This window comes from Dermacentor andersoni, chromosome 1 (genome assembly GCF_023375885.2).
Source record: "Dermacentor andersoni chromosome 1, qqDerAnde1_hic_scaffold, whole genome shotgun sequence".
Lineage (NCBI taxonomy): Eukaryota > Metazoa > Arthropoda > Arachnida > Ixodida > Ixodidae > Dermacentor > Dermacentor andersoni.
The window spans coordinates 134,189,560-134,216,738 of record NC_092814.1 but is presented as its reverse complement, the minus strand read 5'-3'; the positions used below and the strand labels follow the sequence as shown (position 1 = coordinate 134,216,738).

The following is a 27,179-nucleotide window of genomic DNA, read 5'->3' as shown; positions in this document are numbered from 1 at the left end:
TGTGCAGGTCATAAATACCAGGTTCTCTAGCCGAGTGCCATCCATGCGGTATAACCGAGCTCAGATTGGTCCACCTTGACTGACCAAGTAGGGCACCACTGTAGGTTAAATGAGGCGTACAACTCCTGCGGGACCCGCCGTGGTTGCTCAGTGGTTATGGTGTTAGACTGCTGAGCACGAGGTCGCGGGATCGGACCCCGACCACGGCGGCCGCATTTCGATGGGGGCGAAATGCGAAAACACCCGTGTACTTAGAATTAGGTGCACGTTAAAGAACCCCAGGTGGTCGAAATTTTCGGAGTCCTCCACTACGGTGTGCATAATCAGAAAGTGGTTTTGTCACGTAAAACCCCATAAATTAATTTTTAATTTAACTCCTACGGGGACGGTAGAGTATCCGTTTCCAGTGCAAGAGGACCGTGATTCAAATCCCGGTGCCGCGCTATTCTCCACCGGAAAATACAAAAAAAAAAAAACCGTGTGTTGAGAAAATTGCACAAACAGGCCTGGAGTGCGGCCTGATCCCGGTGACCAGAACCGGTAACGCACTCTCTCACCAGAGCAGGATTGGCCACCCTGGTGCAGTACTTGGCCACAACCTCCTATATGAATACAACAATCGAACCCCGGCCCTCAGTCCCCAGCAGCCGCGAAGCAACTGACCACGGCGGCGGTCAGATCTGTGACGCTGCAGAGGGTGCTAAGAATACCTGGCTCCGGACAGGCCGCCATTGGAATCTGAACCTGGCAACGTTTAACGTTAGAACGCTATCTAGTGAGGCGAGTCTAGCAGTGTTATTGGAGGAATTAGAGGGTAGTAAATGGGATATAATAGGGCTCAGTGAGGTTAGGAGGACAAAAGAAGCATATACAGTGCTAAAAAGCGGGCATGTACTGTGTTACCGGGGCTTAGCGGAGAGACGAGAACTAGGAGCCGGATTCCTGATTAATAAGGAAATAGCTGGTAACATACAGGAATTCTATAGCATTAACGAGAGGGTGGCATGTCTTGTTGTGAAACTTAATAAGAGGTACAAAATGAAGGTTGTACAGGTCTACGCTCCTACATCTAGTCATGATGACCAGGAAGTCGAAAGCTTTTATGAAGACGTAGAATCGGCGATGGGTAAAGTCAAAACAAAGTACACTATACTGATGGGCGACTTCAATGCCAGGGTAGGCAAGAAGCAGGCTGGAGACAAGTCAGTGGGGGAATATGGCATAGGCTCTAGGAATAGCAGAGGAGAATTATTAGTAGAGTTTGCAGAACAGAATAATATGCGTATAATAAATACCTTTTTCCGCAAGCGGGTTAGCCGAAAGTGGACGTGGAGGAGCCCGAATGGTGAGACTAGAAATGAAATCGACTTCATACTCTGCGCGAACCCTGGCATCATTCAAGATGTAGACGTGCTCGGCAAGGTACGCTGCAGTGACCACAGGATGGTAAGAACTCGAATTAGCCTAGACTTGAGGAGGGAACGAAAGAAACTGGTACACAAGAAGCCAATCAATGAGTTAGCGGTAAGAGGGAAACTTGAGGAATTCCGGATCAAACTACAGAACAGGTATTCGGCTTTAACTCAGGAAGAGGACCTTAGTGTTGAAGCAATGAACGACAATCTCATGGGCATCATTAAGGAGTGCGCAATAGAAGTCGGTGGTAACGCCGTTAGACAGGAAACCAGTAAGCTATCGCAGGAGACGAAAGATCTGATCAAGAAACGCCAATGTATGAAAGCCTCTAACCCTACAGCTAGAATAGAACTGGCAGAACTTTCTAAGTTAATCAACAAGCGTAAGACAGCGGACATCAGGAACTATAATATGGATAGAATTGAACGGGCTCTCAGGAACGGAGGAAGCCTAAAAACAGTGAAGAAGAAACTAGGAATAGGCAAGAATCAGATGTGTGCGTTAAGAGACAAAGCCGGCAATATCGTTACTAATATGGACGAGATAGTTCAAGTGACTGAGGAGTTCTATAGAGATTTATACAGTACCAGTGGCACCCACGACGATAGTGGAAGAGAGATTAGCCTAGAGGAATTCGAAATCCCACAGGTAACGCCAGAAGAAGTAAAGAAAGCCTTAGGAGCTATGCAAAGGGGGAAGGCAGCTGGGGAGGATCAGGTAACAGCAGATTTGTTGAAGGATGGTGGTCAGATTGTTCTAGAGAAACTGGCCACCCTGTATACGCAATGCCTCATAACCTCGAGCGTACCGGAATCTTGGAAGAACGCTAACATAATCCTAATCCATAAGAAAGGGGACGCCAAAGACTTGAAAAATTATAGACCGATCAGCTTACTGTCCGTTGCCTACAAAGTATTTACTAAGGTAATCGCAAATAGAATCAGGAACACCTTAGACTTCTGTCAACCAAAGGACCAGGCAGGATTCCGTAAAGGCTACTCAACAATAGACCATATTCACACTATCAATCAAATGATAGAGAAATGTGCAGAATATAACCAACCCTTATATATAGCTTTCATTGATTACGAGAAAGCGTTCGATTCAGTCGAAACCTCAGCAGTCATGGAGGCATTACGGAATCAGGGTGTAGATGAGCCATATGTAAAAATACTGGAAGATATCTATAGCGGCTCCACAGCCACCGTATTCCTCCACAAAGAAAGCAACAAAATCCCTATAAAGAAAGGCGTCAGACAGGGAGATACGATATCTCCAATGCTATTCACAGCATGTTTACAGGAGGTATTCAGAGGCCTGGAGTGGGAAGAATTGGGGATAAAAGTTGATGGAGAATACCTTAGCAACTTGCGATTCGCTGATGATATTGCCTTGCTTAGTAACTCAGGAGACCAATTGCAATGCATGCTCACTGACCTGGAGAGGCAAAGCAGAAGGGTGGGTCTGAAAATTAATCTGCAGAAAACTAAAGTACTGTTTAACAGTCTCGGAAGAGAACAGCAGTTTACAATAGGTAGCGAAACACTGGAAGTGGTAAGGGAATACATCTACTTAGGGCAGGTAGTGACCACGGATCCGGATCATGAGACTGAAATAACCAGAAGAATAAGAATGGGTTGGGGTGCGTTTGGCAGGCATTCTCAAATCATGAACAGTAGGTTGCCACTATCCCTCAAAAAGAAAGTGTACAACAGCTGTGTGTTACCAGTACTCACATATGGGGCAGAAACCTGGAGGCTTACGAAAAGGGTTCTGCTGAAATTGAGAACGACGCAACGAGCTATGGAAAGAAGAATGATGGGTGTAACGTTAAGGGATAAGAAAAGAGCAGATTGGGTGAGGCAACAAACGCGGGTAAACGACATCTTAGTTGAAATCAAGAAAAAGAAATGGGCATGGGCCGGACATGTAATGAGGAGGGAAGATAACCGATGGTCACTAAGAGCTACGGACTGGATTCCAAGAGAAGGGAAGCGTAGCAGGGGGCGGCAGAAAGTTAGGTGGGCAGATGACATTAAGACGTTTGCAGGGACAACATGGCCACAATTAGTACATGACCGGGGTAGTTGGAGAAGTATGGGAGAGGCCTTTGCCCTGCAGTGGGCGTAACTAGGCTGATGATGATGATGATGATGATGATGATGATATGAACGAGAAGAAAGGAAACCGAGGGCCCGACAGCATAGGGGAATTACTTGCAGTTCTTAATTGAACTATAAAGAGATGATAAATGGAAATGAAAGTGGACGAGAAAAAAAAAAAAAAACTGGTCGCAGGTGGGATACCAACTCACGTCCTTCGCATTACGCGTGCGATGCTTTTTCCAGATGAGCTACCGCGGCGCCGTTTTCCTATCCACTGTCCTGGCTATTTATGTTTATCTACTACAACTAAACCTGGGAGTCTTAGCCAGCGCCAGAACTCACCGCCTTGGTGTCATTGTTTGCGTCTTCTTATGATCTTACTTATCTTACTCCAATGATAATTATGGCACGTATCACCCCCATCGTGGAGTGCAGCGAAAGGTCCGGCCAGCCAATCAGAATCGATAACCAGAAGAATGACTCCTAGGATCGCCCACTGAGAATGGTGAATTGTCGGCGAGATTTTTTTTCTCACAACGCCGGCTGGCACATTATACCGAGTGGCCTTGGCCGGACTGTACGGAATTGATGAGATGTATAGTAACATTTTATCTTTGCTTTTAATGCGATAAGGATTGGTGGGATACTTCGCCCACTTCCCAGTTGGCATGTCCGTGTCTAACCGTTTTGCCAGACCTTCACTTAAAGAAAAAAACCGTCTCCAGTACAGGGAAAAAATAAATAGATTATGGAGTTTTACGTGCCGAAAACACGATCTGATTATGAGGCACGCCGTAGTGAGGGACTTCGGAATAATTTGGACTACATGGGGTTCTTTAACGTGCACCGAAATCTAAGCACACGGGTGTTTTTGTATTACTGGGCGAATTCAAACCCGCGTCCCGCACTATACTCAAGCCCAGAAACCTATCGCTCTAGCGCTGTGCGCCCCAAATGCCCGCGAGGATGGAGGGCTTAGTGGTGCCTCTAACATCTATCGACTTGCTGCGAGCGCACTCCACAGGTGCACGTCCGACTGATAAAAGCAGGCAGTGACAGTGACAAGAACTTTATTAGAGAGTCCTGAGGAACTTGATTGGGGGGCACCGAAGGCTCCGCAATCAAGTTGGTGGCTCCGCCCACGACGGGACAGGGAGGTGGTGACTCTCCGCGACGTCGCGGGCCCTCTGGACGGGCCCGTCTGCTTTTCTAGCTAACAAGATGTTAAAGGTTCTACGCCTGTGTAGACGCCCATGCAATCGCGCCGTCGTTCATTCGATACCAGATATGCTGTACCGTAATTCTACTGTACCAGCAGGACAAAACTAGCAGCGGGTTGGGAGGCCATGTTTAGTGAAGGTTTCTTTGTAGCGTCCGACGTTGTACACGTTGTGACGTGCGGTGGCGCTGTGGCGCATGCGTGCATTAATGTGATTATCATTCTTAGCCTACTTCCCTCACTACAGATTGTAAATAAAGCTGTCTTCAACCACACGGCTTGTCGCTACATTACTTCAATGTTCAATGCGAATTGCATTAACATTGACAGTCATCGTGAGATGAGTTTTCCCGAATTTTGTTAGATAAGTTTTGATGCTGCTTCACTAGCGAAAGACGCTGCTGCGAAAGTGCTTCGATTCCAGTCTACCAGACTACGCCACACAATTTGGCACTGGCCGAACATCAGCGATGCCGAACGCTCTCTGGGAAGCCTACCGAATGATTTGCGTGCAGCTAGGCCGGAGCCGTCTTGCGTGTGTGTAGTCTAATGATGAAACAACGACCGCTGCCCATAACACGACCATGTTGACCACTGAAATGCACATACGACAACAATCGTCGCAGCAACTGCGATCAGAAAATAATTTCCGTCCGTCTGCTTTATTATATCATTTTTGTCCGTCGTTATGCACACAGCGTTAAGTGCCATGCGTTAAGCGCGTTATGCATCGTTATGTCCGTCGTCTCCCCGATGGGAACGCCATAGACCTCCAAATCTATGCAAGCATCAATATCATTAGGCCACGCAAAGCCATAAGCGATTCTTTCGTCTTTTTATTGTCTTTCGGTCACGTACTACAAGCTTTACTTGAGCACGGCTTGAAGCTTCTAAAGGGGTAGAAATGAATGGATCACATCAAGCATCAAGCGCGACGACACGCTGCCTTTTCCTGCGTACTGTCATGGAAAAAAAATATGACCGTGGCTACGTCATGCCGTCAATTGGCAGAAATCGAAGGCCACAGAAAACATTCACGCGGAAACTCCTCTGGGAGTTGTCTAAGTATACGTAAGCATTGTGCCACTTGCGCATCTCCACGCAGCCCGGTGTCATGATGAATGTTTTGAAACTTGATCAGTCCTTGAAAAATGTTTTTGAAGTGTTTGTACTTCCCGTCTTTCATTTCCCCTTACCATTCACCCAGTACAGCGTAGTAAACCAGAATGTTATCCGGTTAACCTCCCTGCCTTTTCCATCCCGTATATATATCTTGAAACTTGATCCGACCATTATAAACGACAGCGCTCCGGCGAAATGAACTGTTGCGGACCGCGGCGCAAGATGAGTCGATGACGCAAGCGAACAACTGCAAGTGGCGGCGCCAGGCACGCTGATGACGTTCCGGTCATGATATGCCGCTATCGCTATTCAGCGCCTTATCCATCCGCGTCGAATCATTATGAACCGTGATGAACCGTACTGCGGCGCGGCCGCGCGGGCCCTACATTGAAAGCGACCTGCGATGGCGACAGAGAGCGCCGAGAGCTGGTAGCTTCGTGAGCACACTCGCCGCCCAGTTCGCGTTGAAGCGAGAGGCAGCACGAAGGTGAATTCGCTCGCTTCTGCGGGCCCCGCATTGAAAGCGATCGTCTTGCGTGACAAGAGGGAGAGACGCGCGATTTTCATCGTTGGGTATACGCATTTAGTATTAGCAAACAGAAGCGAAATTTAAGGGGCGAACTGCAGTGGCCGGCACTGTCCTTGCCACTTTAAGGCAATTCTACGATAATTTGGGACCCTTTAATCATCATCATCATCATCATCATCATTTACCCTTAAGGGGGCATTACATAAGGGGTGGGGGTAACAAATGGTAACCACGGGTCACAAAGATAAAACACATTAATACAGATCGCAAGAACTGGTAAACACAGTAAACACATGAAAATGAAAAACCGATAAAAGTGCTTACTACTGGGGCTGTGGACAACACTGGTGTAACTGTTTAAATTTTACAGAATTTGTTTCATTGACGATACCGCCAGGAAGTACATTCCAATCCGATATGACAGTCGGCAGAAAGGTTTTACTGAAAGCGTTAGTTGAACCATGAATGCGTTGAACACTGAAAATTAAACAGACGTCGTGATGATCTAATGGGCGGCAGAATGAGGCTCTCACCTAAATGAGGAAAATGATAATATAGCTTCCGAAAAAGGCAGGGACTTGCTATATTACGACGGCACGTGCAGGGGGATTGGACCAATCGAAGCTATGATGTTAGTAACTCTCAACCGAGAAACATATTTGGATGTTATAAAACGAGCAGCTCGATTTTGTATTGCCTCTAACGCCTAAATTAGGTACTCTTGATGTGGGTTCCAGATAGGGGATGCGTATTCAAGTTTGGTACGGATGAAAGTTTCGTATGCGATTAGTCTTGGGCGAAGGAAACGTGGGTGATCGTCTGATGAAACCTAGTGATTTGGAAACGCTTGCAGAAAGCCACGTGATGTGCTTTGACCACCTTAGATTACTTGTTATTTCTATGCCTAGATACCTATAAGATTCCACTTGTGATAGCGCGGTAGTGTTTATTTAGCGTGTATGAGAAGTTAAAATCAAATTATGGAGCTTTACGTGCCAAAACCACTTTCTGATTATGAGGCACGCCGTAGTGGGGGACTCCGGAAATTTAGACCACCTGGGGTTCTTTAACGTGCACCTAAATCTAAGTACGCGGGTGTTTTCGCATTTCGCCCCCATCGAAATGCGGCCACCGTGGCCGGGATTCGATCCCGCGACCTCGTGCTTAGCAGCCTAACACCAGAGCCACTAAGCAACCACGGCGGGTGTGTATGTGAAGTGTAGGTTAGATATTTTACGAGACACGTGCATAAACTTACATTTTGATACATTTAACTGCATTATCCAGGTCCAACACCAATTTTGGATTAAGGTTAAATCATCCTGCGACAATGACTGATCGTTAATAGCAGAGATACGTCGGCAGAGAACGCAATCATCCGCAAACAGACGAATTGATTATGAAATTTCAGCAGGAAGGTCGCTGATAAAGGTTAGGTACAGAAGCGGGCCAAGAACAGAGCCCTGAGGGACTCCGGAGATAACGTTCGTAGAGGCAGAAGTATGACTTTCGATGACGGTGTACTGCGAACGATTAGTTAAAAAGCAGTGAATCCATTAAAGTATCAGCGGGTCCAGTGAAAGGCAAGAAAGTTTAGCCATGAGGCGCTGGTGGGGAATACGGTCGAAAGCCTTAGAAAAATCAAGGTAAATGACGTCAGTTTAAGAGGATAAGTCTATGCTTAAGTGCAGGTCAGTCGTGAATTCAAAAAGTTGAGATTCGCACAAAAAGCCAGACGGAAATTCGTGTTGGTTTGAGAAGAACAAGGAATTATTATCCAGGTGCTTCCCGCGTGGGAGTAAATTTTATGTTCAATAAGTTTGCATGCAATGCATGTTAACGAGAAAAATCCCAAGACTGATATGATCCCAAGACTGATTTGATTTCACCAAGACTGATATGAATAAACTCAGAGAAGTGCAAATTAGCCATGTAAAATATAAACATAATGTCATACTTGGCTCTTGTACCCCTGACACGCGGGTGAACAAAGACTTTTGAAGTAAACACCTTTCTTTTATCCTGAAGGACCTCTGACCAAAAGAAGCTTCGCCGTTGACGCACTAGGCGCGGCCTCCTTTACAGGTTTTCAGTAAGCGACGCAAGCAAAACACACGGAGCGGATTCTTTGAACTGAAACTAACAAAGCGCTAAAAGATAGCGTATCGGCTCAATGCAAATCAAAAAGCAAAGAAAACCGAACTAATTTAAGTTTTGTGATAGCACTTGACAAGGTTCAAGCTGAGCGCCGCACCACGGTCCTCTCCGCTCACATTTAACTTGTCCAGGTACTGCGCAACTGCAATCGATTGCGCGTTTATAAAAACACGTCCGTCAGACGTCAACGGCGCACAGTCAGTTTTACTGTAAAGATTCAATCGGCTCGGCAGTGGAGCGAGGACTGCGTTTTGCCGAGCTGATTCTGCCTTTCGGTATCCGGAATAAGCGTTGTGCTGGGGGGGGGGGGGGGGGGGGGCGGTGTGCAAGATACGCCGGTCTGAACAGACACAACTTCGCGCGCGCACGCACGCTCGCACAAAAACTAAATAAATAAATACGACGATTCCAAAATCCTGACGAAACGAGAACCACTTAAATCATTCGGCCCCGTGTAAACCGGAAGTGGACGAAGCCATAAAGGGGAGAAGCTGCAAAAATGCCAATGTGGGGCGATGGTGGCGATCAAGATTGTGGTAATTACTAAACGAGCGCTTGAGAGTATCACTACAGTAAAGTTACCAGACAAATTGTGACACTGCGAAGTATAAAATCGTTTCTACAAGCACTAAAAGTATTAATAAGGCACCTTAGTGTTTTGTCCATTTTTCGGTTGTTGCAGAGCTGCGCATGACGTTAAGGCCAATAAAGGACATGTCCGCTGGTGGCCACAAAGAAGGTGAACGCTTGTACACAGCGGCGCCTTCCAAGTGCCCATGTGTCAGGGGACCGCCATCTGGCAATTCGAAGCCACGCGAGTCATTTGCATAAATGGTGACTGCCCTCACGCGACGTTACGTACACCTTTTACGACGCAGGGAATGTCCGTTTGATGTAGGCTTCCTAAACAGCGTGCCCCCGCACTATGGAGAAAAATTGGACGCCTCTTTAGCTCGCCTTATCTACCCAGCCGCGCCTGAGCAACGTTTTGTAGGTGTTCCAAAAGGCCTTCTTGGCCAAGTTGGCGCTTAGATTTCCTAGGTATACTTTGTGGCGCAAAATACATTTCTTGAAGAGGGACAGAAGAAAGGCAGACAGTGAAGCGCCAATGGCGCTTCATTGTCTTCCTTTCTTCTGTCCCTTCTCAAGAAATGTATTTTGCGCCACAAAGTATACCTAGTTGTGTAGGTGCTTGACAGAAATTAAATGCGCTGTGTTTACTTCGCTCGAACATAGCAGGACTCTGGACTTGAGGCCATGGTTTAAGAGTGGGTTTACTCGCGCGCCTATAACTTGCATATTCGTTCTCACACGCCATACAGACCATCCAGTCCGGCTTCCCGTCCCTCCAGTGCCGAGAGAGAGAGAGAAACGAGATGAAAGGCGCATATGTTAACCACAGTAACTCTCCAAATGGCTACTCTGCACAGAGAGAAAGGCAGTTAAGGAAAGTTAAGAAAATGTATAAAAAGAGTGACCGCAATGAAGGCGCCCAACAACGATCACAATCTTCCATACAGCCCCGATGCTTTCAAAAACCACACAAGTGTTTTTTTGAGCAACTCAGGCTGACGTCGGCTGACATCATGCTGCAAGGATTTTATTTTCCGTAAGCGGGCGGCTGTGAAGTTTACCGAGCGTGGCGCAGAGCACGCTTCTTTGTGCACGGAAACGAGTACATTCACAAAGAAAGCGCGCAGCCGTCTCTTTGCACCCGCATTCTTGACATATATACTGCCAGAATATCTGCATATCCCGGTATACTGATCCGGCTCCACTCGACCTCTCTAAACCTTTCCCTGTAAATAAACGCCGTCTCTCGCATCCACAACCTCGACAGTATGCCAACGTCAACAGTAACACGCGGCTATAATGCCAGCACTCCGTTTCAGGAATGCTTACCTCGTGCGCATGATAAGCGTTGCCGTAATTAGGCGTGCCAACTTTCGGATAATGATAAAATTCGATGCGGCAATGACGGGCAGCGCGGTCCTCCCGAAGTGTTTATCTTGAATGAAAATGGATTGTCAAGCCTCACACACGTACGACACAGGAAAATAAAAGTAAAGCCCTGTTGACGTAAAATACGACTTTAATACACGGCACCGTTATAGCAGCAAAATAATCGCACCTGGGTTGAGTGCGCCGATAGTAAACGTATGTGTATCCCAGTTTCTGGGCCACAAAACAGCACGCCCATTTAGCTTGGGGCAAATCAATTATCTGGTACACACAGACTATGGAAGGCCGACTAACACTAATGAGAGAGAACAAAGTAAATATCTGCACTTGTCCGCGTTTTCACATCATCCCTCACTTTTGGGATAGAGCAATCAACAAAGGCCTAGCTTCTTTCGTAAGCACTTAATCGCACAACTCCGGTGAGGAAAGTCTGAGGAGAACAGCTGCAGGAGAACCAAGGACGCGTGTTCGCGTGATAGAGATGGCCGTCGAATGCAAGCGTTATTAGCCGATACTTGGGCGCCCCTGTGGGAACTTTCGCTCTCAGCAGCAGCAGTGTCAATCCTCGTCATGGAAGCATCTTTCTTTTTTTTTTCAACGAGGCGTTCATGTGCGTGCGTCCAGCTATGCACGGTAAGGAAAATACATTCAACTGTCATTTATCTTTAAAATATAAACTCTGGGGTTTAACCTCACGAAGCTGCGCAGTTGGTTACGCGGGAAACCGTCCGTATAGCGAGGGTCTCCGAATAAATTTTGACCCCCCGGGGTTCTTTAACGTGTTCCTAAGTCTAAGTACGCGCGCGTTCTTGCATTCCGCCTCCTCCCCTTCTTCATATATTCCATTTCTATGTTTCTGTCTCCTGCTTTCTGAAGAGTAGGCAGGCGTTGTGCCCCGCCCCTTCTGGTGGCAGTTGCCAGCCTGCTTCTCGTTATCCCTTTCCTATCAAGTGTAGATGTATTTTCAAAACAAATAATAATAATAATAATAATAATAATAATAATAATAATAATAATAATAATAATAATAATAATCAAATGCGGTCGCCGCGGCCCAGAATAGAACACGCGACCTTGTAATTCACCAGCAGACCGCGTCACTGAGCTAGTGCGGCGGGCACTTTTTTTCTCTTAATTCGGCGTCGCACTTTCCGTAACGAATGTTATAAATACTACTACTACTACTACTACTACTACTACTACTACTACTACTACTACTACTAATAATAATAATAATACGTTCCACTAATTAGTAAGTGGCTTCGATTTTCGGCCGCGATGGATGCATTCCGATGAGGGCGGAATGCAAAAACGCCCGTGTACCTTGCTGCTTCGGGTACGTTTAAAGAAAATCAGGTGGTCAAAAGTGTTTCGGAATCTTTCACTACGGCGTCTCTCACAGCCCCTGCGTTGTCGTTGGTAAATAAATAAATAAATAAATATTACTATTCCTATCACTTGTCTGTGCATGCGTGCTCTTCATCTGGATGCCTCTCTGTATTGTATTTCAGTGGCTACCCGGTTATTGCAATATTATACTGGCAATGAAAATGCCGACAAAGCTACCCTTGAGGCACATGATGTATGTGGAAGCACCTCGATACCGTTGTTGAGAACGGATGCAGCGCGGCACCTCAGCGGTCTTGCCCATATTATTACTCTAAGGAAATAGAAAACACCGGATTTCACCAACCGGCGCCTATATGCCATGGACGCGCATAGTACATTGCAACTTTTGCCTGGTTATAACCGACGGGAAGAAACGCTGCTGTGCCGCTTGCGAGTAGGAGTTTCTTTCACAAACCCCTACTCATTCCTAATTAGAACGATGGACAGTCCCAATTGCAGCAGATGTGTCGAAGAAACGACCAAGCATCTCCTGTATGAATACCCCACACACGAAGTCGAGAGGAGTGCCCTTTGTACAGCTTTAGAGAACTTAGACGACCGTCCTTTCACGGAGGAGAAGATCTTGGGCCCGTCGCCTCGTGCTCTGCTATGTGCAAGGTCACAAAGGCTCTGCTGCGTTTCTTGAAGTGCATCGGCCTATATGACCCCCTGTGACTGACTCGGTGATGAACGCTTGTCTGTGTAACTGTGCGAAGTCTGAAGTTCTCTCTTCCTTTTCTTTCAATCCCCTTTCCCCCTTCCCCAGTGCAGGGTAGCCTACCGGGCTCAGTCTGGTTAACCTCCTTGCCTGTCTTATGACCTCTCTCTCTCTCTCTCTCGCTCTCTTGCCTGAACATTAAAAAAAAGGACCCTGGAACAGCCCTGCCAAACGTAGCTCGTTTTTTCTTTTTCGGCTTCGTTCTATGACGCAACTGCGTGCGCTGAGGCGCGAATACGTAATCAAAGAACACGAAGGGCTGACACGTAAAGGAACAGGCGAACCAGTAGGCCAGCAGATTGTGATGCCAGGCCGAATTAATGGACAACTCGAAGAGCGGGGTACTGAATAGCGAAAAGACAGCGCGACTGCCCTGGAAAGCCTTTGGTCCCGTGTTCCACCCAAGGGCTAGGACGAATTTTAAGACGAAGCTTCCTTTGCCTACCTTTGCAAGTTTGGCGTGGCTGCTGCAGTTTGCCGCTGGGTGTGCATGAAAGTCGGCGGCTATATTTGTGTTTATATATAAGAAAGTTTATATGTGCGCCGAGTGCTAGTACAAGAAAACGGGCTTAGATGACATTCGTATGCTGACCGACAAAGTTGTGTCAGTACCACACCTCTATTCTTAGTATAATAATAATATTAATATTAATAATAATAATAATAATAATAATAATAATAATAATAATAATAATATCTGAACAGACAATGTCGGCTCAGATGTGCCTCTGAAGAACACGTACCTTTTAATGCCGCATTCTATTCGCGACTTTTTTGATGTACTTAGTTTTCTTTTATTTAGCCATTCGGTAGGCGTCACTGTGTGCGTGCCCATTCTTGACCAATCTTCCAGAATGGGTGCGTGTTGCCCCTGTGGCACAAGAGGCACAAAATCCTTAAATGCAGCAAGTGTCGTACTTCTTCTATGTCTACGTACATAATGCGGTTCAACGTTGGAAGCTATAGACGTGCATGCTACAAGGGACGCAGTGGTCGAGCGGTCGTTATTGATTACGACTCTGCGGCGCTCCTTAACGAGCACAGAGATAACAACAAATGTGCGTTTTTGTATACCCCACACCGCGCAAAGGCATGCGACCCTCCACAGCCTGCTGAAATCGAACCCATGACCTCGCGCTCAGCATCACAACCACTGAGCCATGCGGGAGACCACATTTCTCCAGGACAACTCACATTCCAGTGCTACCTTCATTTGTGCTTCAGACCAGTGACTAGCCCGGCTTATTGGTACGAACAGATACTTTAGAAAACAGCGCCAATAACGGGATACAGAAAATTGGCCCCTTCGTCCCGTTATTTGCGCTGTTCGCTAACGCATGCCTTCATTTGTGCGCACATTAGCTATAACTAAGCGGCACAGGCTCAAGTCGATGAAGATGTCGAGTCATGTGCTTCATTCTTTTTTCCTACCCCAACACGACTGATTCATTTCATAGCAGGACTTCCCGATTGCCAAACTGCGAGTCTTCACAAGCAAGTGAACGCAGCTATTTGAAAGGCAGAAAAGGCGGCGGTACCGTCAACACCAAATGGTGGCGTCGAAGGTGACTCGCGAGGCAAATGCGTTCTCTGCGACGAGCGAAGGGGCGACTTGTGGTGCTTGTCGAACGCACAGTAGGCGTCGCTCAGCGAGTGGAGGCTCCTGGACACAAGGCCGATGAGCGCAACCTTGAGGTGGAAGTAGCCTCGATCTTGTATGGGTGCAATTACGACAACGCCGCGGGCAGCTCTACCGCGGCTCGTAGATTGCAGCTGATGACCCGCGAAATCGTGGCTTTCCTTCTAACCGCGCCAGTGCGTTAGTAAATGATAGCTGGGGGAAGAGAAAAAGGAAAGATATGTGCAGGCAGGTGGGTGCACGGTGTGGGTTGCTCGCGCCGAGCTAATTGTGTTTGAACTGTGCTCCACCGAGCTGTACTACCTATAGACAATAGCCGCGACACTGTGTAAGGAAACAAACAAAAATCACGCGCTAACTCTCGACAGGCTTCCACGTACAGGAGAGACCGTATTAACACGATTCCTTGTCACGGCGACATGGGGCCCTGTGCGCGTTCAACTACGTGACAACATGATGGCAGATGTGAGCACATAAACCAGGAGCAATCGCAAAAAAATGTCACAGGACAGTTATGAGTGTGTAAGGCGAATGTTTAAAACATTAGCTGTGGTGTGGGGCTAGGCGTTTTCGCTCCTGATCTACAGCTCGCCAAATCGCTTGGGGGTCTTGACGGTGGTGCTTCTTCCATGACATCTCGGTGTAAATGATGTTTTATAGCGTTCTAATTTAAACTACCACGCTCATCTGCGATGCTCAAGCGCTCGTCAACTTTGTACGCATACACTGGCGCAGCCGAAGGCGGTATGGCGACGACTGCGTCACGACGGGATGAAGACGAGCGCATGACGACGATGGTGTGACGACGACGGTATGACGAAAATGAAACGACGAACCTGGAATGACTAAAATTAATTTAATCACGGGGTTATACGTGCCAAAACCACGATCTGATTATGAGGCACGCAGTAGTGGGGGACTCCGGAAATTTGGACCACACGGGGTTCTTTAAAGTGCACCTAAATCTACGTACACTTGTGTTTTCGCATTTCGCCCCCATAGAAATGCGGCCGCCGTGGCCGGGATTCGATCCCTCGACCTCGTGCTTAGCAGCCCAACACCATAGCCACTATAGGCAACCACGGCGGGTGAGAATGGCTACGATGGAATTTATTTATTTATTTATTCATTTATACGCACTGCTGTTGATGGAAAAAAAAAATCCGTTTTTAAAGGAATCAGTGTGCACGGGCAAAAAAAGGTTATTCAGCACATGGTGACTTCTCGTACATGAGGTTTTGGAAAAAGTCAAATAGTTATTAGAGAGGAGAGGCGAGGAGAATTGATTAACGTGTGAAGGAATTTTAGGCATTCAAGTTTGCAACGCTCTGCAAGCTGAGTGAGACCTAGTAGGGCAAGAGAGACGGTGAAAATTCCTTGTCATATCTCCTAAAAATAAAACGCACTGCCTTTTTTTTTTTTGCACTGATTCTAGTTTTTTGACGTCACAGTGTTTGTATGGATTCCATACAACGCAGCCATATTCGAGGATGGGGCGAAGGAGGGTTTTATGTGTAAGAATTTTAGTTTCTTGAGGAGTAAGACGCAGCGCAGCGTACGATGTAAGTAACCTGGTCTTTTAAGGGCCTTGTTACAGGTGACATGAATTTGTTTCGACCATGGCAAATCGTGTGTTAGCAGGATACCTAAATATTTGAATTCGATGAACCTATTTGAAGCAATATTGTTAAAGGCATAGGCAAAGAAGGAAGGGCATGAGCGTCGTGTAAAAGACATGGAGGCAGTTTTGGAAAAGTTGATATTCCTTTGCCATGCTTTGGACCAGTTACATAAGCAACTCCTGTATAATACGAATGTTAGATCTGTCCTCGATTATGCTTGCACTGTATGGGACCCTTGGCTAAAAGTTGACATACAAAAGTTAGAACGAGTGCAAAATTTAGCGGCTCGTTTTGTGTTCCGTAATTACTCTAGGCATTTCAGCGTATCACGTGCGAAAGAGAATCTTGGCTGGGAACTATTAGAGGAAAGAAGAAAATCACTCAGGTTAAAGTTCTTTCATAACGTATTTCATTCTAGAACTGGTATTGAATGCGATAAGTACATACTTAGGCCTGATTATGTATCTTTACGTCTAGATCATGTGAATAAGGTAAGAGAAATAAAATGCAAAACCGAAATGCTAAGAATGTCTTTCTTCCCCAGGACGATTTCAAACTAGAACAGGTTACCGCAGGACTCTGTAACAATTCTGTCTAATGATGCATTTTTTTCTTCCTTGTTATAACATGTTCTTTTGATGAATGAAGTTGTGCTCTAAGGACCAATGCTGTCTGACGATGTATCTTTCTTTTTCTTCATTAAGATTACATATTCGGAAGTTGTGTTTCTCAGGATGTATATGTTGTGACGTAAATTATTTTGCATTTCTTATGAAATGACTTGTACTGTTTGTTGTATAAACTATTTGACCCCCCCCCCCCCCCTCCACTGTAATGCCACACTGGCGCTGTGGGTTCTGTAATAAATAAATAAATAAATAAATAAATAAATAAATAAATAAATAAATAAATAAATAAAAGTCAGCAAAATAATTGTTAAGGACAATAGGATCAGTAGCAGATTTAACTGTATGATATAAAACGCAACCATCTGAATAAAGGCGTACTTTAACTGAGGCGTGGAGGAGGAGATCATTAATATAAAGCAGGAATAAAAGAGGACCAAGTACTGAGCCTTGGGGAACCCCTGATGAAACAGGCATTAGGGGGAGTTACTAGAGTTGAAACATACATATTGCGAATGCTGGGAAAGAAAGTCCGATAACCAGCCAACCAAATATGCATTTTTTTTAGTATAGCGAACAGCTTGTGCATAAGTTTAGGGTGCAATACAGTGTCGAAGGCCTTTGCAAAGTCTATAAAAACAGCATCATTCTGGTCACCTATGTCTAAAAGCTGCTGATGTCATGAACAAATTCTGTCAATTGTGTTATAGTGCTAAGACCACGTCTAAAACCATGCTGGAAAGTGTATAAAATTTTGTTAGTTTCAAGAAATTCCGTAATATGTTTAAAGATAATGTGTTCGAGTAATTTACATGAGTGTGCTGTTAAGGATATTGGCCTATAGTTAGATAACAATCGAACGTTACCCGACTTAAATAAGTGTAGAATTGAAGCAAGTTTCCACGAGGGAGGAAGGGTGGCGGCTGAGAGATTTTTCTAAAGATAATTGTTAGATCTGCTGCAGCAAAGAGAGTATCGAACGAGAAAAACAGTCGGGGTACCGTCAGGACCACACGACTTCTTGGTGCCTTAAGTTTAGGATTAAGTTGAGTACACCCTCAGGAGACAGCGATATATCGTCGATTGGAGGGTATGGTTCGGGATCAAAAACAGGGGTTACAGAGTTGTCAGTCGTAATAACCGCGACAGCATCACGACGACGGTATGACAACGAAAGCATGACGATGACCGTATCACGATGATGACATGACAACGGCGTCATAATCACGATGTAACGACGACAGCATGGCTACGGCAGAATGACGAAGAAGGAATCAAGTCGATGGAACAACGAAGGCGGTATGAAAACAATGGGATGATAACGACGACTGTATGACAAAGACTGCATAACGACGACGGTATACGACGACGCCACATACCCACCGGCATGACGACAAATCCGGCGGCCCCATACTCATGAGAACAGCAGCCAGCATTATTTGCGGGATCGACCCACCACTACGGACGGCGCCAGCGGCGCAAAACTGAGCGACAAGCTAAGAAAAGCGAACGCTTTAAAATTCAATTCTGGGTCTTGACGTGCCGAAACCACGATCTGATGAGGCACGCAGTAGTGAGGGACTCAGGATTGATTTGGACTCCGCAGTGGGGGGACTCCGCATTAACTTACCGTGCGCCCAATGCACGATACACGAGCATTTTAGTATTCCTACCCCACCGAAATGCGGCCCGCCCCATCCGGGAATCGACCCCGCAACCTCGTGCTCAAAGCACGAAGCTATCAACAAGGAGATAGAACTAGTGCTTAGCAGATAACGAAACACTGTTTCCACACCACTGGCGAAAGACATTTGCGCTGCTTCTGCTTTGCAAAACATTTATAGCCTGTCCAAGCTCGGTTGCGCCTGCTGTCGATGTAAATCTTATGAACGCGGAATATTGGCCGGACGCGAGAAATAATACAGTTTCATATCCTGGCGATAATTGCTGGCCTTTACTTTAATCTTCCTGTGCTGAGTGTCACACCGCATATGCTCCGAGAATCCGGCATAATCTGAGATGATAGTGATGTGATGATCTGATAGCATCTAGTGATGTGATCTGATAATATCTAGAAGTAGCGTCAAGTGATAGCGTACAACCTCTCTAAATATAAAGGTGGGGGGGGGGGGGGGAGGAGAGGAGAGAACTGATAGAGGGGCTTGCAGTGCATACTTGTACACCAACGTGGAAAACGTGCCAGTGCTCATGCCGCAAGTTCTGTTCAGTAAGGCCAGACGCCAGAACGTTCCATTAGCGTTGGCACGCGCACACACACGCACACAAAATGCGCACAGATTCTTTTATTCGGGCTTAAATGATTTCAGCTAAGAAGCGTATGACAGACGGCGCGATTCTACTACTTTAGCCAATTCGACCAGATGGACATAATATGTGTGACAAATCGCAATGCGCACTATCAAATCGACAAACTTCCTTGAAGTAATTCCATGCTGCAAATGAGGAACTGAAGTAAGGTAATTACGAAGGCATGCTGATTTAGCAAAAATTTGAGACTGGCACCTGCAGCGAGGTTCCACCCCGAAAGTGTGCTGCGAATTACTGTGGCCTTCTTGTTAACGTGTCCCTAAAAAGTCGCTCTCTCGCAATGCTGTCAAAACTGTAACACATTACTGTGGCAGATCTTGGGGGCAGACATCGCGAAAATGGTGTTAGTCTCGGGATTTCTCGTAATAGACAAGACTTCATTACTTACCGATTTATATTACGCCATTGAAACGTGCGGCTTAGCATAGACATTTAAAAGTTCATTATCGGATTTTGCTTACAGAAGATATATTGTGTAAACAGTAAGGCAAGGACGGGGAAAGTTGGAGGGTGGATATGGGCGTTCGACATTTGCCGCACCTCCTTCCCACCACCCGTCATATAACGCGCTCATTAGCGCGGATCTGTTCGATAGAAGAACCCGAAAAAGGCGTCATGTGCGTGTACGAAATGCGCCGCGAAAAGCAGGCGAAACGAAGGCGAAACGAAGGCGAACAGAAAGCGTCTCATAAAGGTAGGCCTCACGTGTACGCAGTAACTGCGATCGGACTAGTTGCCTGTTTTACGACCAAGTGGCCGCGCTGTACAGGCTAGACGACGAAGAACTGAGCGTCGGTGCGGGTAATAAAGGTTCGATTTCCAGGAAGGCAAAGTTCCAGCAACGTTCGTGCTTTCGAGTTTCAAGGTTAATCGACGCTTTGGTGCATCGCAGTACAGCATTGGAAGAGAAACGAAGAGTAATTTCTTACTTTGCTTTTATCTGACTCGCGTGACTGGTTAAACCACCTAAACTGGTCAACTACTCTAGCCAAGGCAAGAATAGCCGAAGCCAGTTATACACAGACAAACCCCGAATTATTTGTCGCCAATCTAATGAAAGAATATTGTTTCCCTGTTAATATGGTTAGTCACCATAGTAAACACGCAATTAAGGAAACTATCCTAGCAGTTATGGACAAGCTTATATACACTAAACTATGGATGCCAAATGCATTATGGCGCACGCCAAACATTGAGTGCAAAGGGGAGTCATTAGGTGCTGGTCATTTTCGCATATGGTGGGCGAGGCCGCTTTGAGGACACACCCGGAATCGGAAAGTCCGGCCTGTCTCCCTGGCGAAAATGCACGAATGCTTGACGAGGGCATCAACGTAGCACGAACATCAACACGAAGAATCTGTACACATAACGTGTTACGAACACGAAATTAACATGCAAACCGAAAATTTAAAAAAAACAGCAACAAAAAAATCCGCTTACGTTCCACCCTGAGAAAGTGGACGTAGAGCGAAGCTGTTGCAAACGTTACACCACACCACCACCACCACCACCACAAGCGACGTACGTCACACCCACACGCACGTGTACGGAAGTGCTGCACCCATTATCATTCTCATAGGCCCTCCGCCAAGCGCAAGTGTTTAAACGAATGTTTAAAAGTAAAAATACGTCAGAAAAATGCGACTTGCACACAAGCTACAGACATGATAGCTTCGGATTTGTTAATCAAATAGGTGACGGAACGGTTAGCAAAGCATACACCCTCATTCTCGTAGGTCCTCCACCTAGCTCAAGTAAGTTATCAAACTAATTTCTCAAAGCAAAATGCGCCAGAAGATACGTAAAAAAGACTTACGCACAACCTGCAGACATTATAGCATCAGATTGTAATTCGAATATACGAGAAAACATAACTCTGTTACGTGGAAATGCAAACACAAAGCCTTCCAGCTGCCGTTTATTTTTGTGGGTGGACACCAAAAATCCCGACCTACTAGAGGCTAACAACTTCGCTGTAAAACACAGCTTTGGTACAAGCTGTAGTGAATACACCGGCGCAATTTGGGCGTCGCAGATTGCTTACGGGAAGACTGCCAACCTTAGGTGATCGAAGAAAACGCTAAAGCTCGACTCGTCGTGTGAGTAAAAAAGGAACAGGGAAAATGGAACCTTATACCACAACATAGCTCCAGCGTCACATGAGCGCATTGGGTGCGGCATGCTCCTGACGCTAATTAAAAAGTTAGAGGTATACAGTGAGCTATATGGCACGAGCAAGCAACTTCAGTCGCGGCAGAAGCGGTAACCCCAGACAGCAGAAACCAATTCGAAACCCCCTTACGGCGTCACTCGTAGTCCCGTGCGTTGCTTTGAGAAACTAAACATCACATTTTATTTTTACTGTGTTCAAAGTTTACGGTTATGGGCAGCGCAAGATCGCCGAAGGCATGAGCCACAGACAACACGTGTATTCGCCAACTTGCGCTGCCCGTAACCAAGGCCCGTAACCAAGGGCCCGTAACCAAGGGTCCGTAACCAAGGGTCCGTAACCAAGGGTCCGTACCAACTAACCTGATCACAGTGCTTGCTACCTTCAATGTTACCGGTAGACAATGACGTACGTATCCGGTACTGCAAACAATAACGGCGCATATGCAAGCTACATAAGCACGGCTTCACCGAAAATATATAACACCACGACAATTCGTTAACTCAGACAGCTTGGAGATTTTGGCTCCTCTAGAAGCGTAGTATAGTCAGGTTTCGCGAGTGCAGTTTTTGGCAAAAACTGAAATTTCGTTAATCTGTACAGCTTTTCTTCACGGCTTCAGAAGGCAGGATTCGGGTGGAATTTAGCGTTCTCTTGACAGTACTTTCTACAAAGAGAGAGTTCAGACAATTGGGACTAAAAATTGGGTCCGACTGGGACCAAATGATCCAAATTCGGACCAAGAACACGGGAAATGTGGGGATGTGCTTTTCTATTGTAACAACACGTCACCGAAGATAACTCCGAAAAGCAGTAAGGAACTGGCGCTAGCAAAACGATGCGCTCCGTTCTTCGGCAACACACTGCTTCCTTGACCGAGTGCTAAGCTAATGGGGGAACAGTTCGCGGCAACAACGCACCGTGCGAGTCTAAAATTAACCACATTGCACCATAGACTGCATATATCTCCGCCAAATCACTTGGTCAAAAAAAAAAAAAAAAAAAAAACAAGTAAACAAAGAAAGAAAGGAGCCAGAAGAAAATCGATTTTCATCGTTTCAATGATTGATTGAATTATTTTGCTAACTGTGCAACCTATACGATAAAATAAAATGGTCAGCAACGGAATGGCGAATTATATTTAGCGGATTGTTTGATTTACTTTCTTTCATTTAACCACTCAGTATGTGCCACTGGGCTCTTGGCCATTCCTTCAGAATCCGTATAGCCCACCACGTACTACCCCTACATAAAACGTGAAGATACAATGCTGACTCAATGATATCTCTAAAATACACCGCTTTTTTAATAGAATTGTTAATCATATTTCACGAATTCTTTGATTTAGTTTACTTCTTCGATTTAGCCATGCGGCAAGTGCCACTGAGGGTGTGCCTGCTCATGGCCAATCGTCCAGAATGGGCATGTCGCACTGTGACACAAGAGGTACACAATTGCCTAAATGTTGCTTGATAAGTGTCGCACTTTTCTGTGCATGCATGCACATGTCACCCATTTCTACGCATCGCCGTTAGCTGTAAAGCATTTAATCAACCGCTTTACTTAAGCTTCGTTTTTCATACATTCCAACATGTAGTACGTTGGATCTGCATTTTTTTGTTCCTTATTTCCCGGAAACGGCTACATCAGAGCTCTTTTGCTTGTTTTCTAGTAGGCAAAGCGCGACGGTGGAAATAATGCTCCGATACTTTCGCACTCTGGGCTTTGCGTGAAATGTTGGAAATACAATGCATATGCATTACGGCTAAACCTGATGGCATAGAACTAGCGTATCAGCGCATGTGTACGTCCTCTTCGTCAATGTTTTGTGCGAACGTCATTTTTCCAAGTGCGGTGTTTCATCAAAATCACGAAAAAAAAAAAAGAAGCAGAGACCACCCAGCGGAACGAACAAACAAAGGTAAAAATGAAACCGTCGGAAGCGATACGGGAGAGTGCGAACGAGCCCTCCTCCCCCGCCGCCAAAGCGATAGGCGCGTCCGGCCAAGGCCGACGAAAGAAACGCCGCGCGTGTCTGGGCTGACTCGCAGGCCCCTTTATCGCCTGTGTCACCCGAGCTGCGGTATATACACGAACCGCCACTGAAAACAACCCCCAGCTGCTCAATGTGACGGGCGTTGGCAAACTGCATAGACATGCAGAGAAAACGGAGCACCGTTACCGTTATTTTGTTGTCTGCACTGCAAGAATCGTAAGGGCAAGGGTTGGTGTTCCGTTGCAGTTGAGATACAGCGAGGTCACTAGACAGCGACAAAATAAAGCAAGAAGGAGGACAAGCGCTGCCCTCGTTTCCTTCGTAGTTCAGTCGTCCCTGCTTAGCATTTCGCCCGATAACTTCATTGCAAGGGAGATATACTCCTTCCTTACAAAAGTGCAGTGCGTGTCAAGAGAAAGAGAGTGGCGTTTCTCAACTTCGAGCGCACCTTTAACACGGTGATCAATACGTGCACGATAACATGACTGAACTGCGAGAACTGGTGAGTAATGAGCGAATGTTGATTCAGAGATCACCCGAGAGCGCCTTTCAGCGCGTATACAAGAAATTTAATACAAAACTTCAGTCTGCGCCCGTCGTACAGCAGCGGCACAGTGATATACGACGGGCGCCGAAAGCGACGCAACTTGAAAACCGTGCCGCGCCGGGAGATATTAGTTTCGAAGCAACCCAACTCCGTATTACTTGTGATGACTGATGTTTCCGGCACTACTTCAAACACGGGTCGCATCACATAATGGCGCCCACAGTAGCATACTCAACGCACCCTGAACGAGAGCACGTTAATACAGAGGCATGTAATAGGGTATGCAATCGCAGCGCAAGGTTGCGTACTAATGCGCCGCTTCTCTTCTCATGCATGAACCAAGTAACACCGAGATTACGAATATGTTAAGGTCTCCCACACTTTGTGCCATAGCCCCAAAGCTTGTTAACGGTTCTTTAATTCTGTGCAATTGCAATTTATCGCGTTCTGCACAATCTCTTACGAATTTACATACTCTGTGCTATTAAGGCATTTCAACGCCGCGTACATAAAAAAGAAAACCAAAAGTATTTCATCTATCTAACACTTATTTCGTTCAAGGGCTGCTGGTGTCTCCAAAGCGTAACGCTGGGCCAGCAAGGGCGGAGCGGTAAGAAAGTTACATGGCCTGCGAGTGCCTCGATACACTTGCCTCCGACGCATCGATGTAGTGCCTAGATGATGCGACAGTGGAAGCGGACTGGCGTGGTTAGTGCGATGATTGCAGTGGTGACGAAGGGCGCGACGTTTCTTGACTGACGTGACGCATGGTAGCCTGCTCCGGATTAATTTTGATCACTGTTTTTCTACAAGTCACGGTAGACGGCGGCTTTTGTTTTTTCCTCTCGTCGGATATGCCGACGCCGGAAATCTGAACCGACATCGCGATGCAGCGCAGCAGGACGCCACAGCCGCTCAGTCACTTGGGCGGCAAGGAGGCTCGGTAACCAGCCAGGACCAGAGCTGGTGCTCTTGCACAACCAAAATGCCATCATCGGAGTGTCTCAACTGCGTACACTATACGGACAGTGAAGTTCCACTAAGAGTGGCACCAGACACTTTAAGCTACGTTCATCAAGCAATAAAATAATATACAACAATTTCTAAAGTATTAATCCGTGTGCAGTGTCTACTAAATGTTAAAAACAAACAAACAAAAAAGCTAAACATCAATGCTCACTAATTCATGACGAGGTGTGACCGGCAAGTAGTATATCAGCGAAAATCTATATACTTACGCAATGGAGTCACAATTTTGATAGTGCTACGAGTCACCGCAGAAGGTCACATATTATCTAGAAATTATTTGTGTTCTTTATTTAGTGACGCAAGGGGAAAAACAGCTTAATATAAGTGGGTGCACCGTTTCACCATTCAAAAATTCAGAGAAAGAAATAGACAGGAACACGCAGAAAAGCGGTTAGAGAAGACACAAATTACGTAAATAAAATCCTACCGTGTAGAACAGCGAACCGAAAAGGACCAGCGGCTGGGAAAAAACATGAAGTTGTCCAAGTAAAAACTACACGAAAAATAACAAAAAAGAAGCAGTGAATGTTAGATGATGTTCTCGGAAGCAAACACGGACCAAACAGGTCAAGCATTTTCTATGGATGCGTACGCACACGTACATGCGCGCCTGGGGGACCTTTTTCGAATTCTTACGGTGAAACACGACGGGCGCCGGTAACACGCGCACATCGTCTGTGCTGTGTGGTGAAGTTTGGGGGCGTGCGATTCGTTTGACCAGAGTCTTTCAATGCTTTGAATGACTCTGGTTGGACTTAACGTACGCGTGCGACCAAAATCTTCATGAAGCGTCGGTTAACGATTATACAAAGGGACCCAGTCGCGAACTTCTGCATAGCGTAGTAGAGGACGCGCAACTGGCCGGTGAATGCGCGGGCGGATAGCTCACCAAACTTTCGTCACGCGGCGGCGCGCCTTCTCCAGCACGAATGCGCGCCAGTTTCCCCCTCTTGCAGTGTGTGTCATCATCAAGCGCCGCGCCCGCGCTTCCGCAGCGTGCGCACGCGACAGACGACAAACTTCTCTCCCCACGTTCCAACGTCGCACGTTTGAAAATATAAGAAAAAGAGACTGGGGCTTACCAGCAATATGATGCAAAAGTTGAAGAGGCCACGGTAGTTGGTCCATCCGCGGGAACTGCTGAATAAAGAGTCGCATGGCTTGTGAATCCTGCGTAAGAGAAGAGTTGGGGAGCCTTTCGTCAGTTGCTCGGACCCATCGGTGGCCTGCATGCTCGCAGTCGTCCCCACGACGGACGCATCGCGGGACGACTCGGCTGCGCGCGGAAGCTCGTTACACTTCTCCATCCGTCGCTTCGACGCACACACACTACTTGAACAGGAAAACGCACGCTGCGCGCAGCTGCTCTCGCGAAGGCCGTCCGCGCAAACACATACACCGCCTAACCGATCAACACGCGCCGCGGGACAGCCTGCGCAGCTGCTTGCTCGGCGGGCTGGTTTCGGTATCGGCACGCCTCCCCGCGACGGCGAGACCGGGCACGCGTCCCGAATACGTGCCAGCGGCCGCTAGGGGCCACGGTAGCGCTGCATGCCGTTCGTCACTTCCTGCTCGCGTTTTCAGAGCGACAGTTTCGAGAACTGAAGCTTAGTAAAACGTTTTGTTGGGCGAGCTTGTTTATGGCCGAGAAGAAAAAGAAGAAGTAGCGCCAACGGAACCAGGACGAGACGAGAACACACGACTGGCTCAGAACGCCCGGGTGGAAATCTTGAGCAAGATGGACATGTTTTAGCGGTCTGGTCAAAGGGGCTGGTTGCTTCATCTTCAGAATAAAGACAGGAACAGCGCAACACAGGATGAGCGAGTAAAGAGCACAGGACACAGCGCTGTCCTGTGCTCGTTACTCGCTCGTCCTGTGTTGCGTTGCTCCTGTTTTTAGTCTATGCTTTAGCAGTTCAAAAAGAGCAGGCGCCAGTTCATCTGAAGTCATACAAGAGCCTCAACAATTACCCTGAAAGATAAATAAAGAACGCTTGGTCGGTGTGGAAAGTGCAAGTGAGGCAGGAAGTTTCGAAAACATTGTAAGTTCTTAAGTTTATAAGATTCAGTTGCGTACGCATAATATCTGAGGTATGGAGGTAACTGGATATTTATTTAATAGTATATATGTACTACAAATATCTGCTATATCGAAGTCGATGAAGCGCTTTATTTGCTCTATAACATAATTGATGCACCGCAAAACTGTTCATAACACGCATGATAGAGAATGCCGAGTGATATCTAAGCGCTCGATGAATTTCATAATTTCGCATGTCACTTAAACCATTGTTTTCACTGCGCAATGCAGTAAACCGCACGCGCTATGAAGCAAGCGTGGACGCACCTGCATTGTTAACCATATGGAGAGACCGGATCAGCAAATCTAATACGCTGCGATAATGCTTACTACAATGGGCATCATATGCACCACTTTTCAACACAGTCCTCGGCAGGTGGCTCGCCGTGTCTCCAGGAGAGTCCGCATTTCGTTTATTCGAAGCGCGTAGAAACTTTACATTTAAAAAAAATTAATCATGAGGTTTTACATGCCAAAACCACGATCTGATTCTGAGGCGCGCCGTATAGCGAGGAACTCCGGAAA

General features: G+C 46.5%; 1 protein-coding gene across 4 annotated transcripts in view; it reads right to left on the bottom strand.

Moving 5' to 3' along the window:
- Window positions 1-27,179, bottom strand: part of mdy (diacylglycerol O-acyltransferase) — a 242,736-nt gene that overhangs the window by 141,051 nt on the left and 74,506 nt on the right. For 3 of the 4 annotated variants that reach the window (XM_050191513.3, XM_055062068.1, XM_055062069.1), the window contains exon 1: window positions 25,657-26,038. In XM_050191513.3, the coding sequence (XP_050047470.1) occupies window positions 25,657-25,881 (225 nt within the window). In that variant the 5' untranslated portion in view covers window positions 25,882-26,038. Of the gene's footprint in view, window positions 1-25,656; window positions 26,039-27,179 lie in introns of those variants that run through there. The other variant, XM_050191515.3, reaches the window with a different exon arrangement.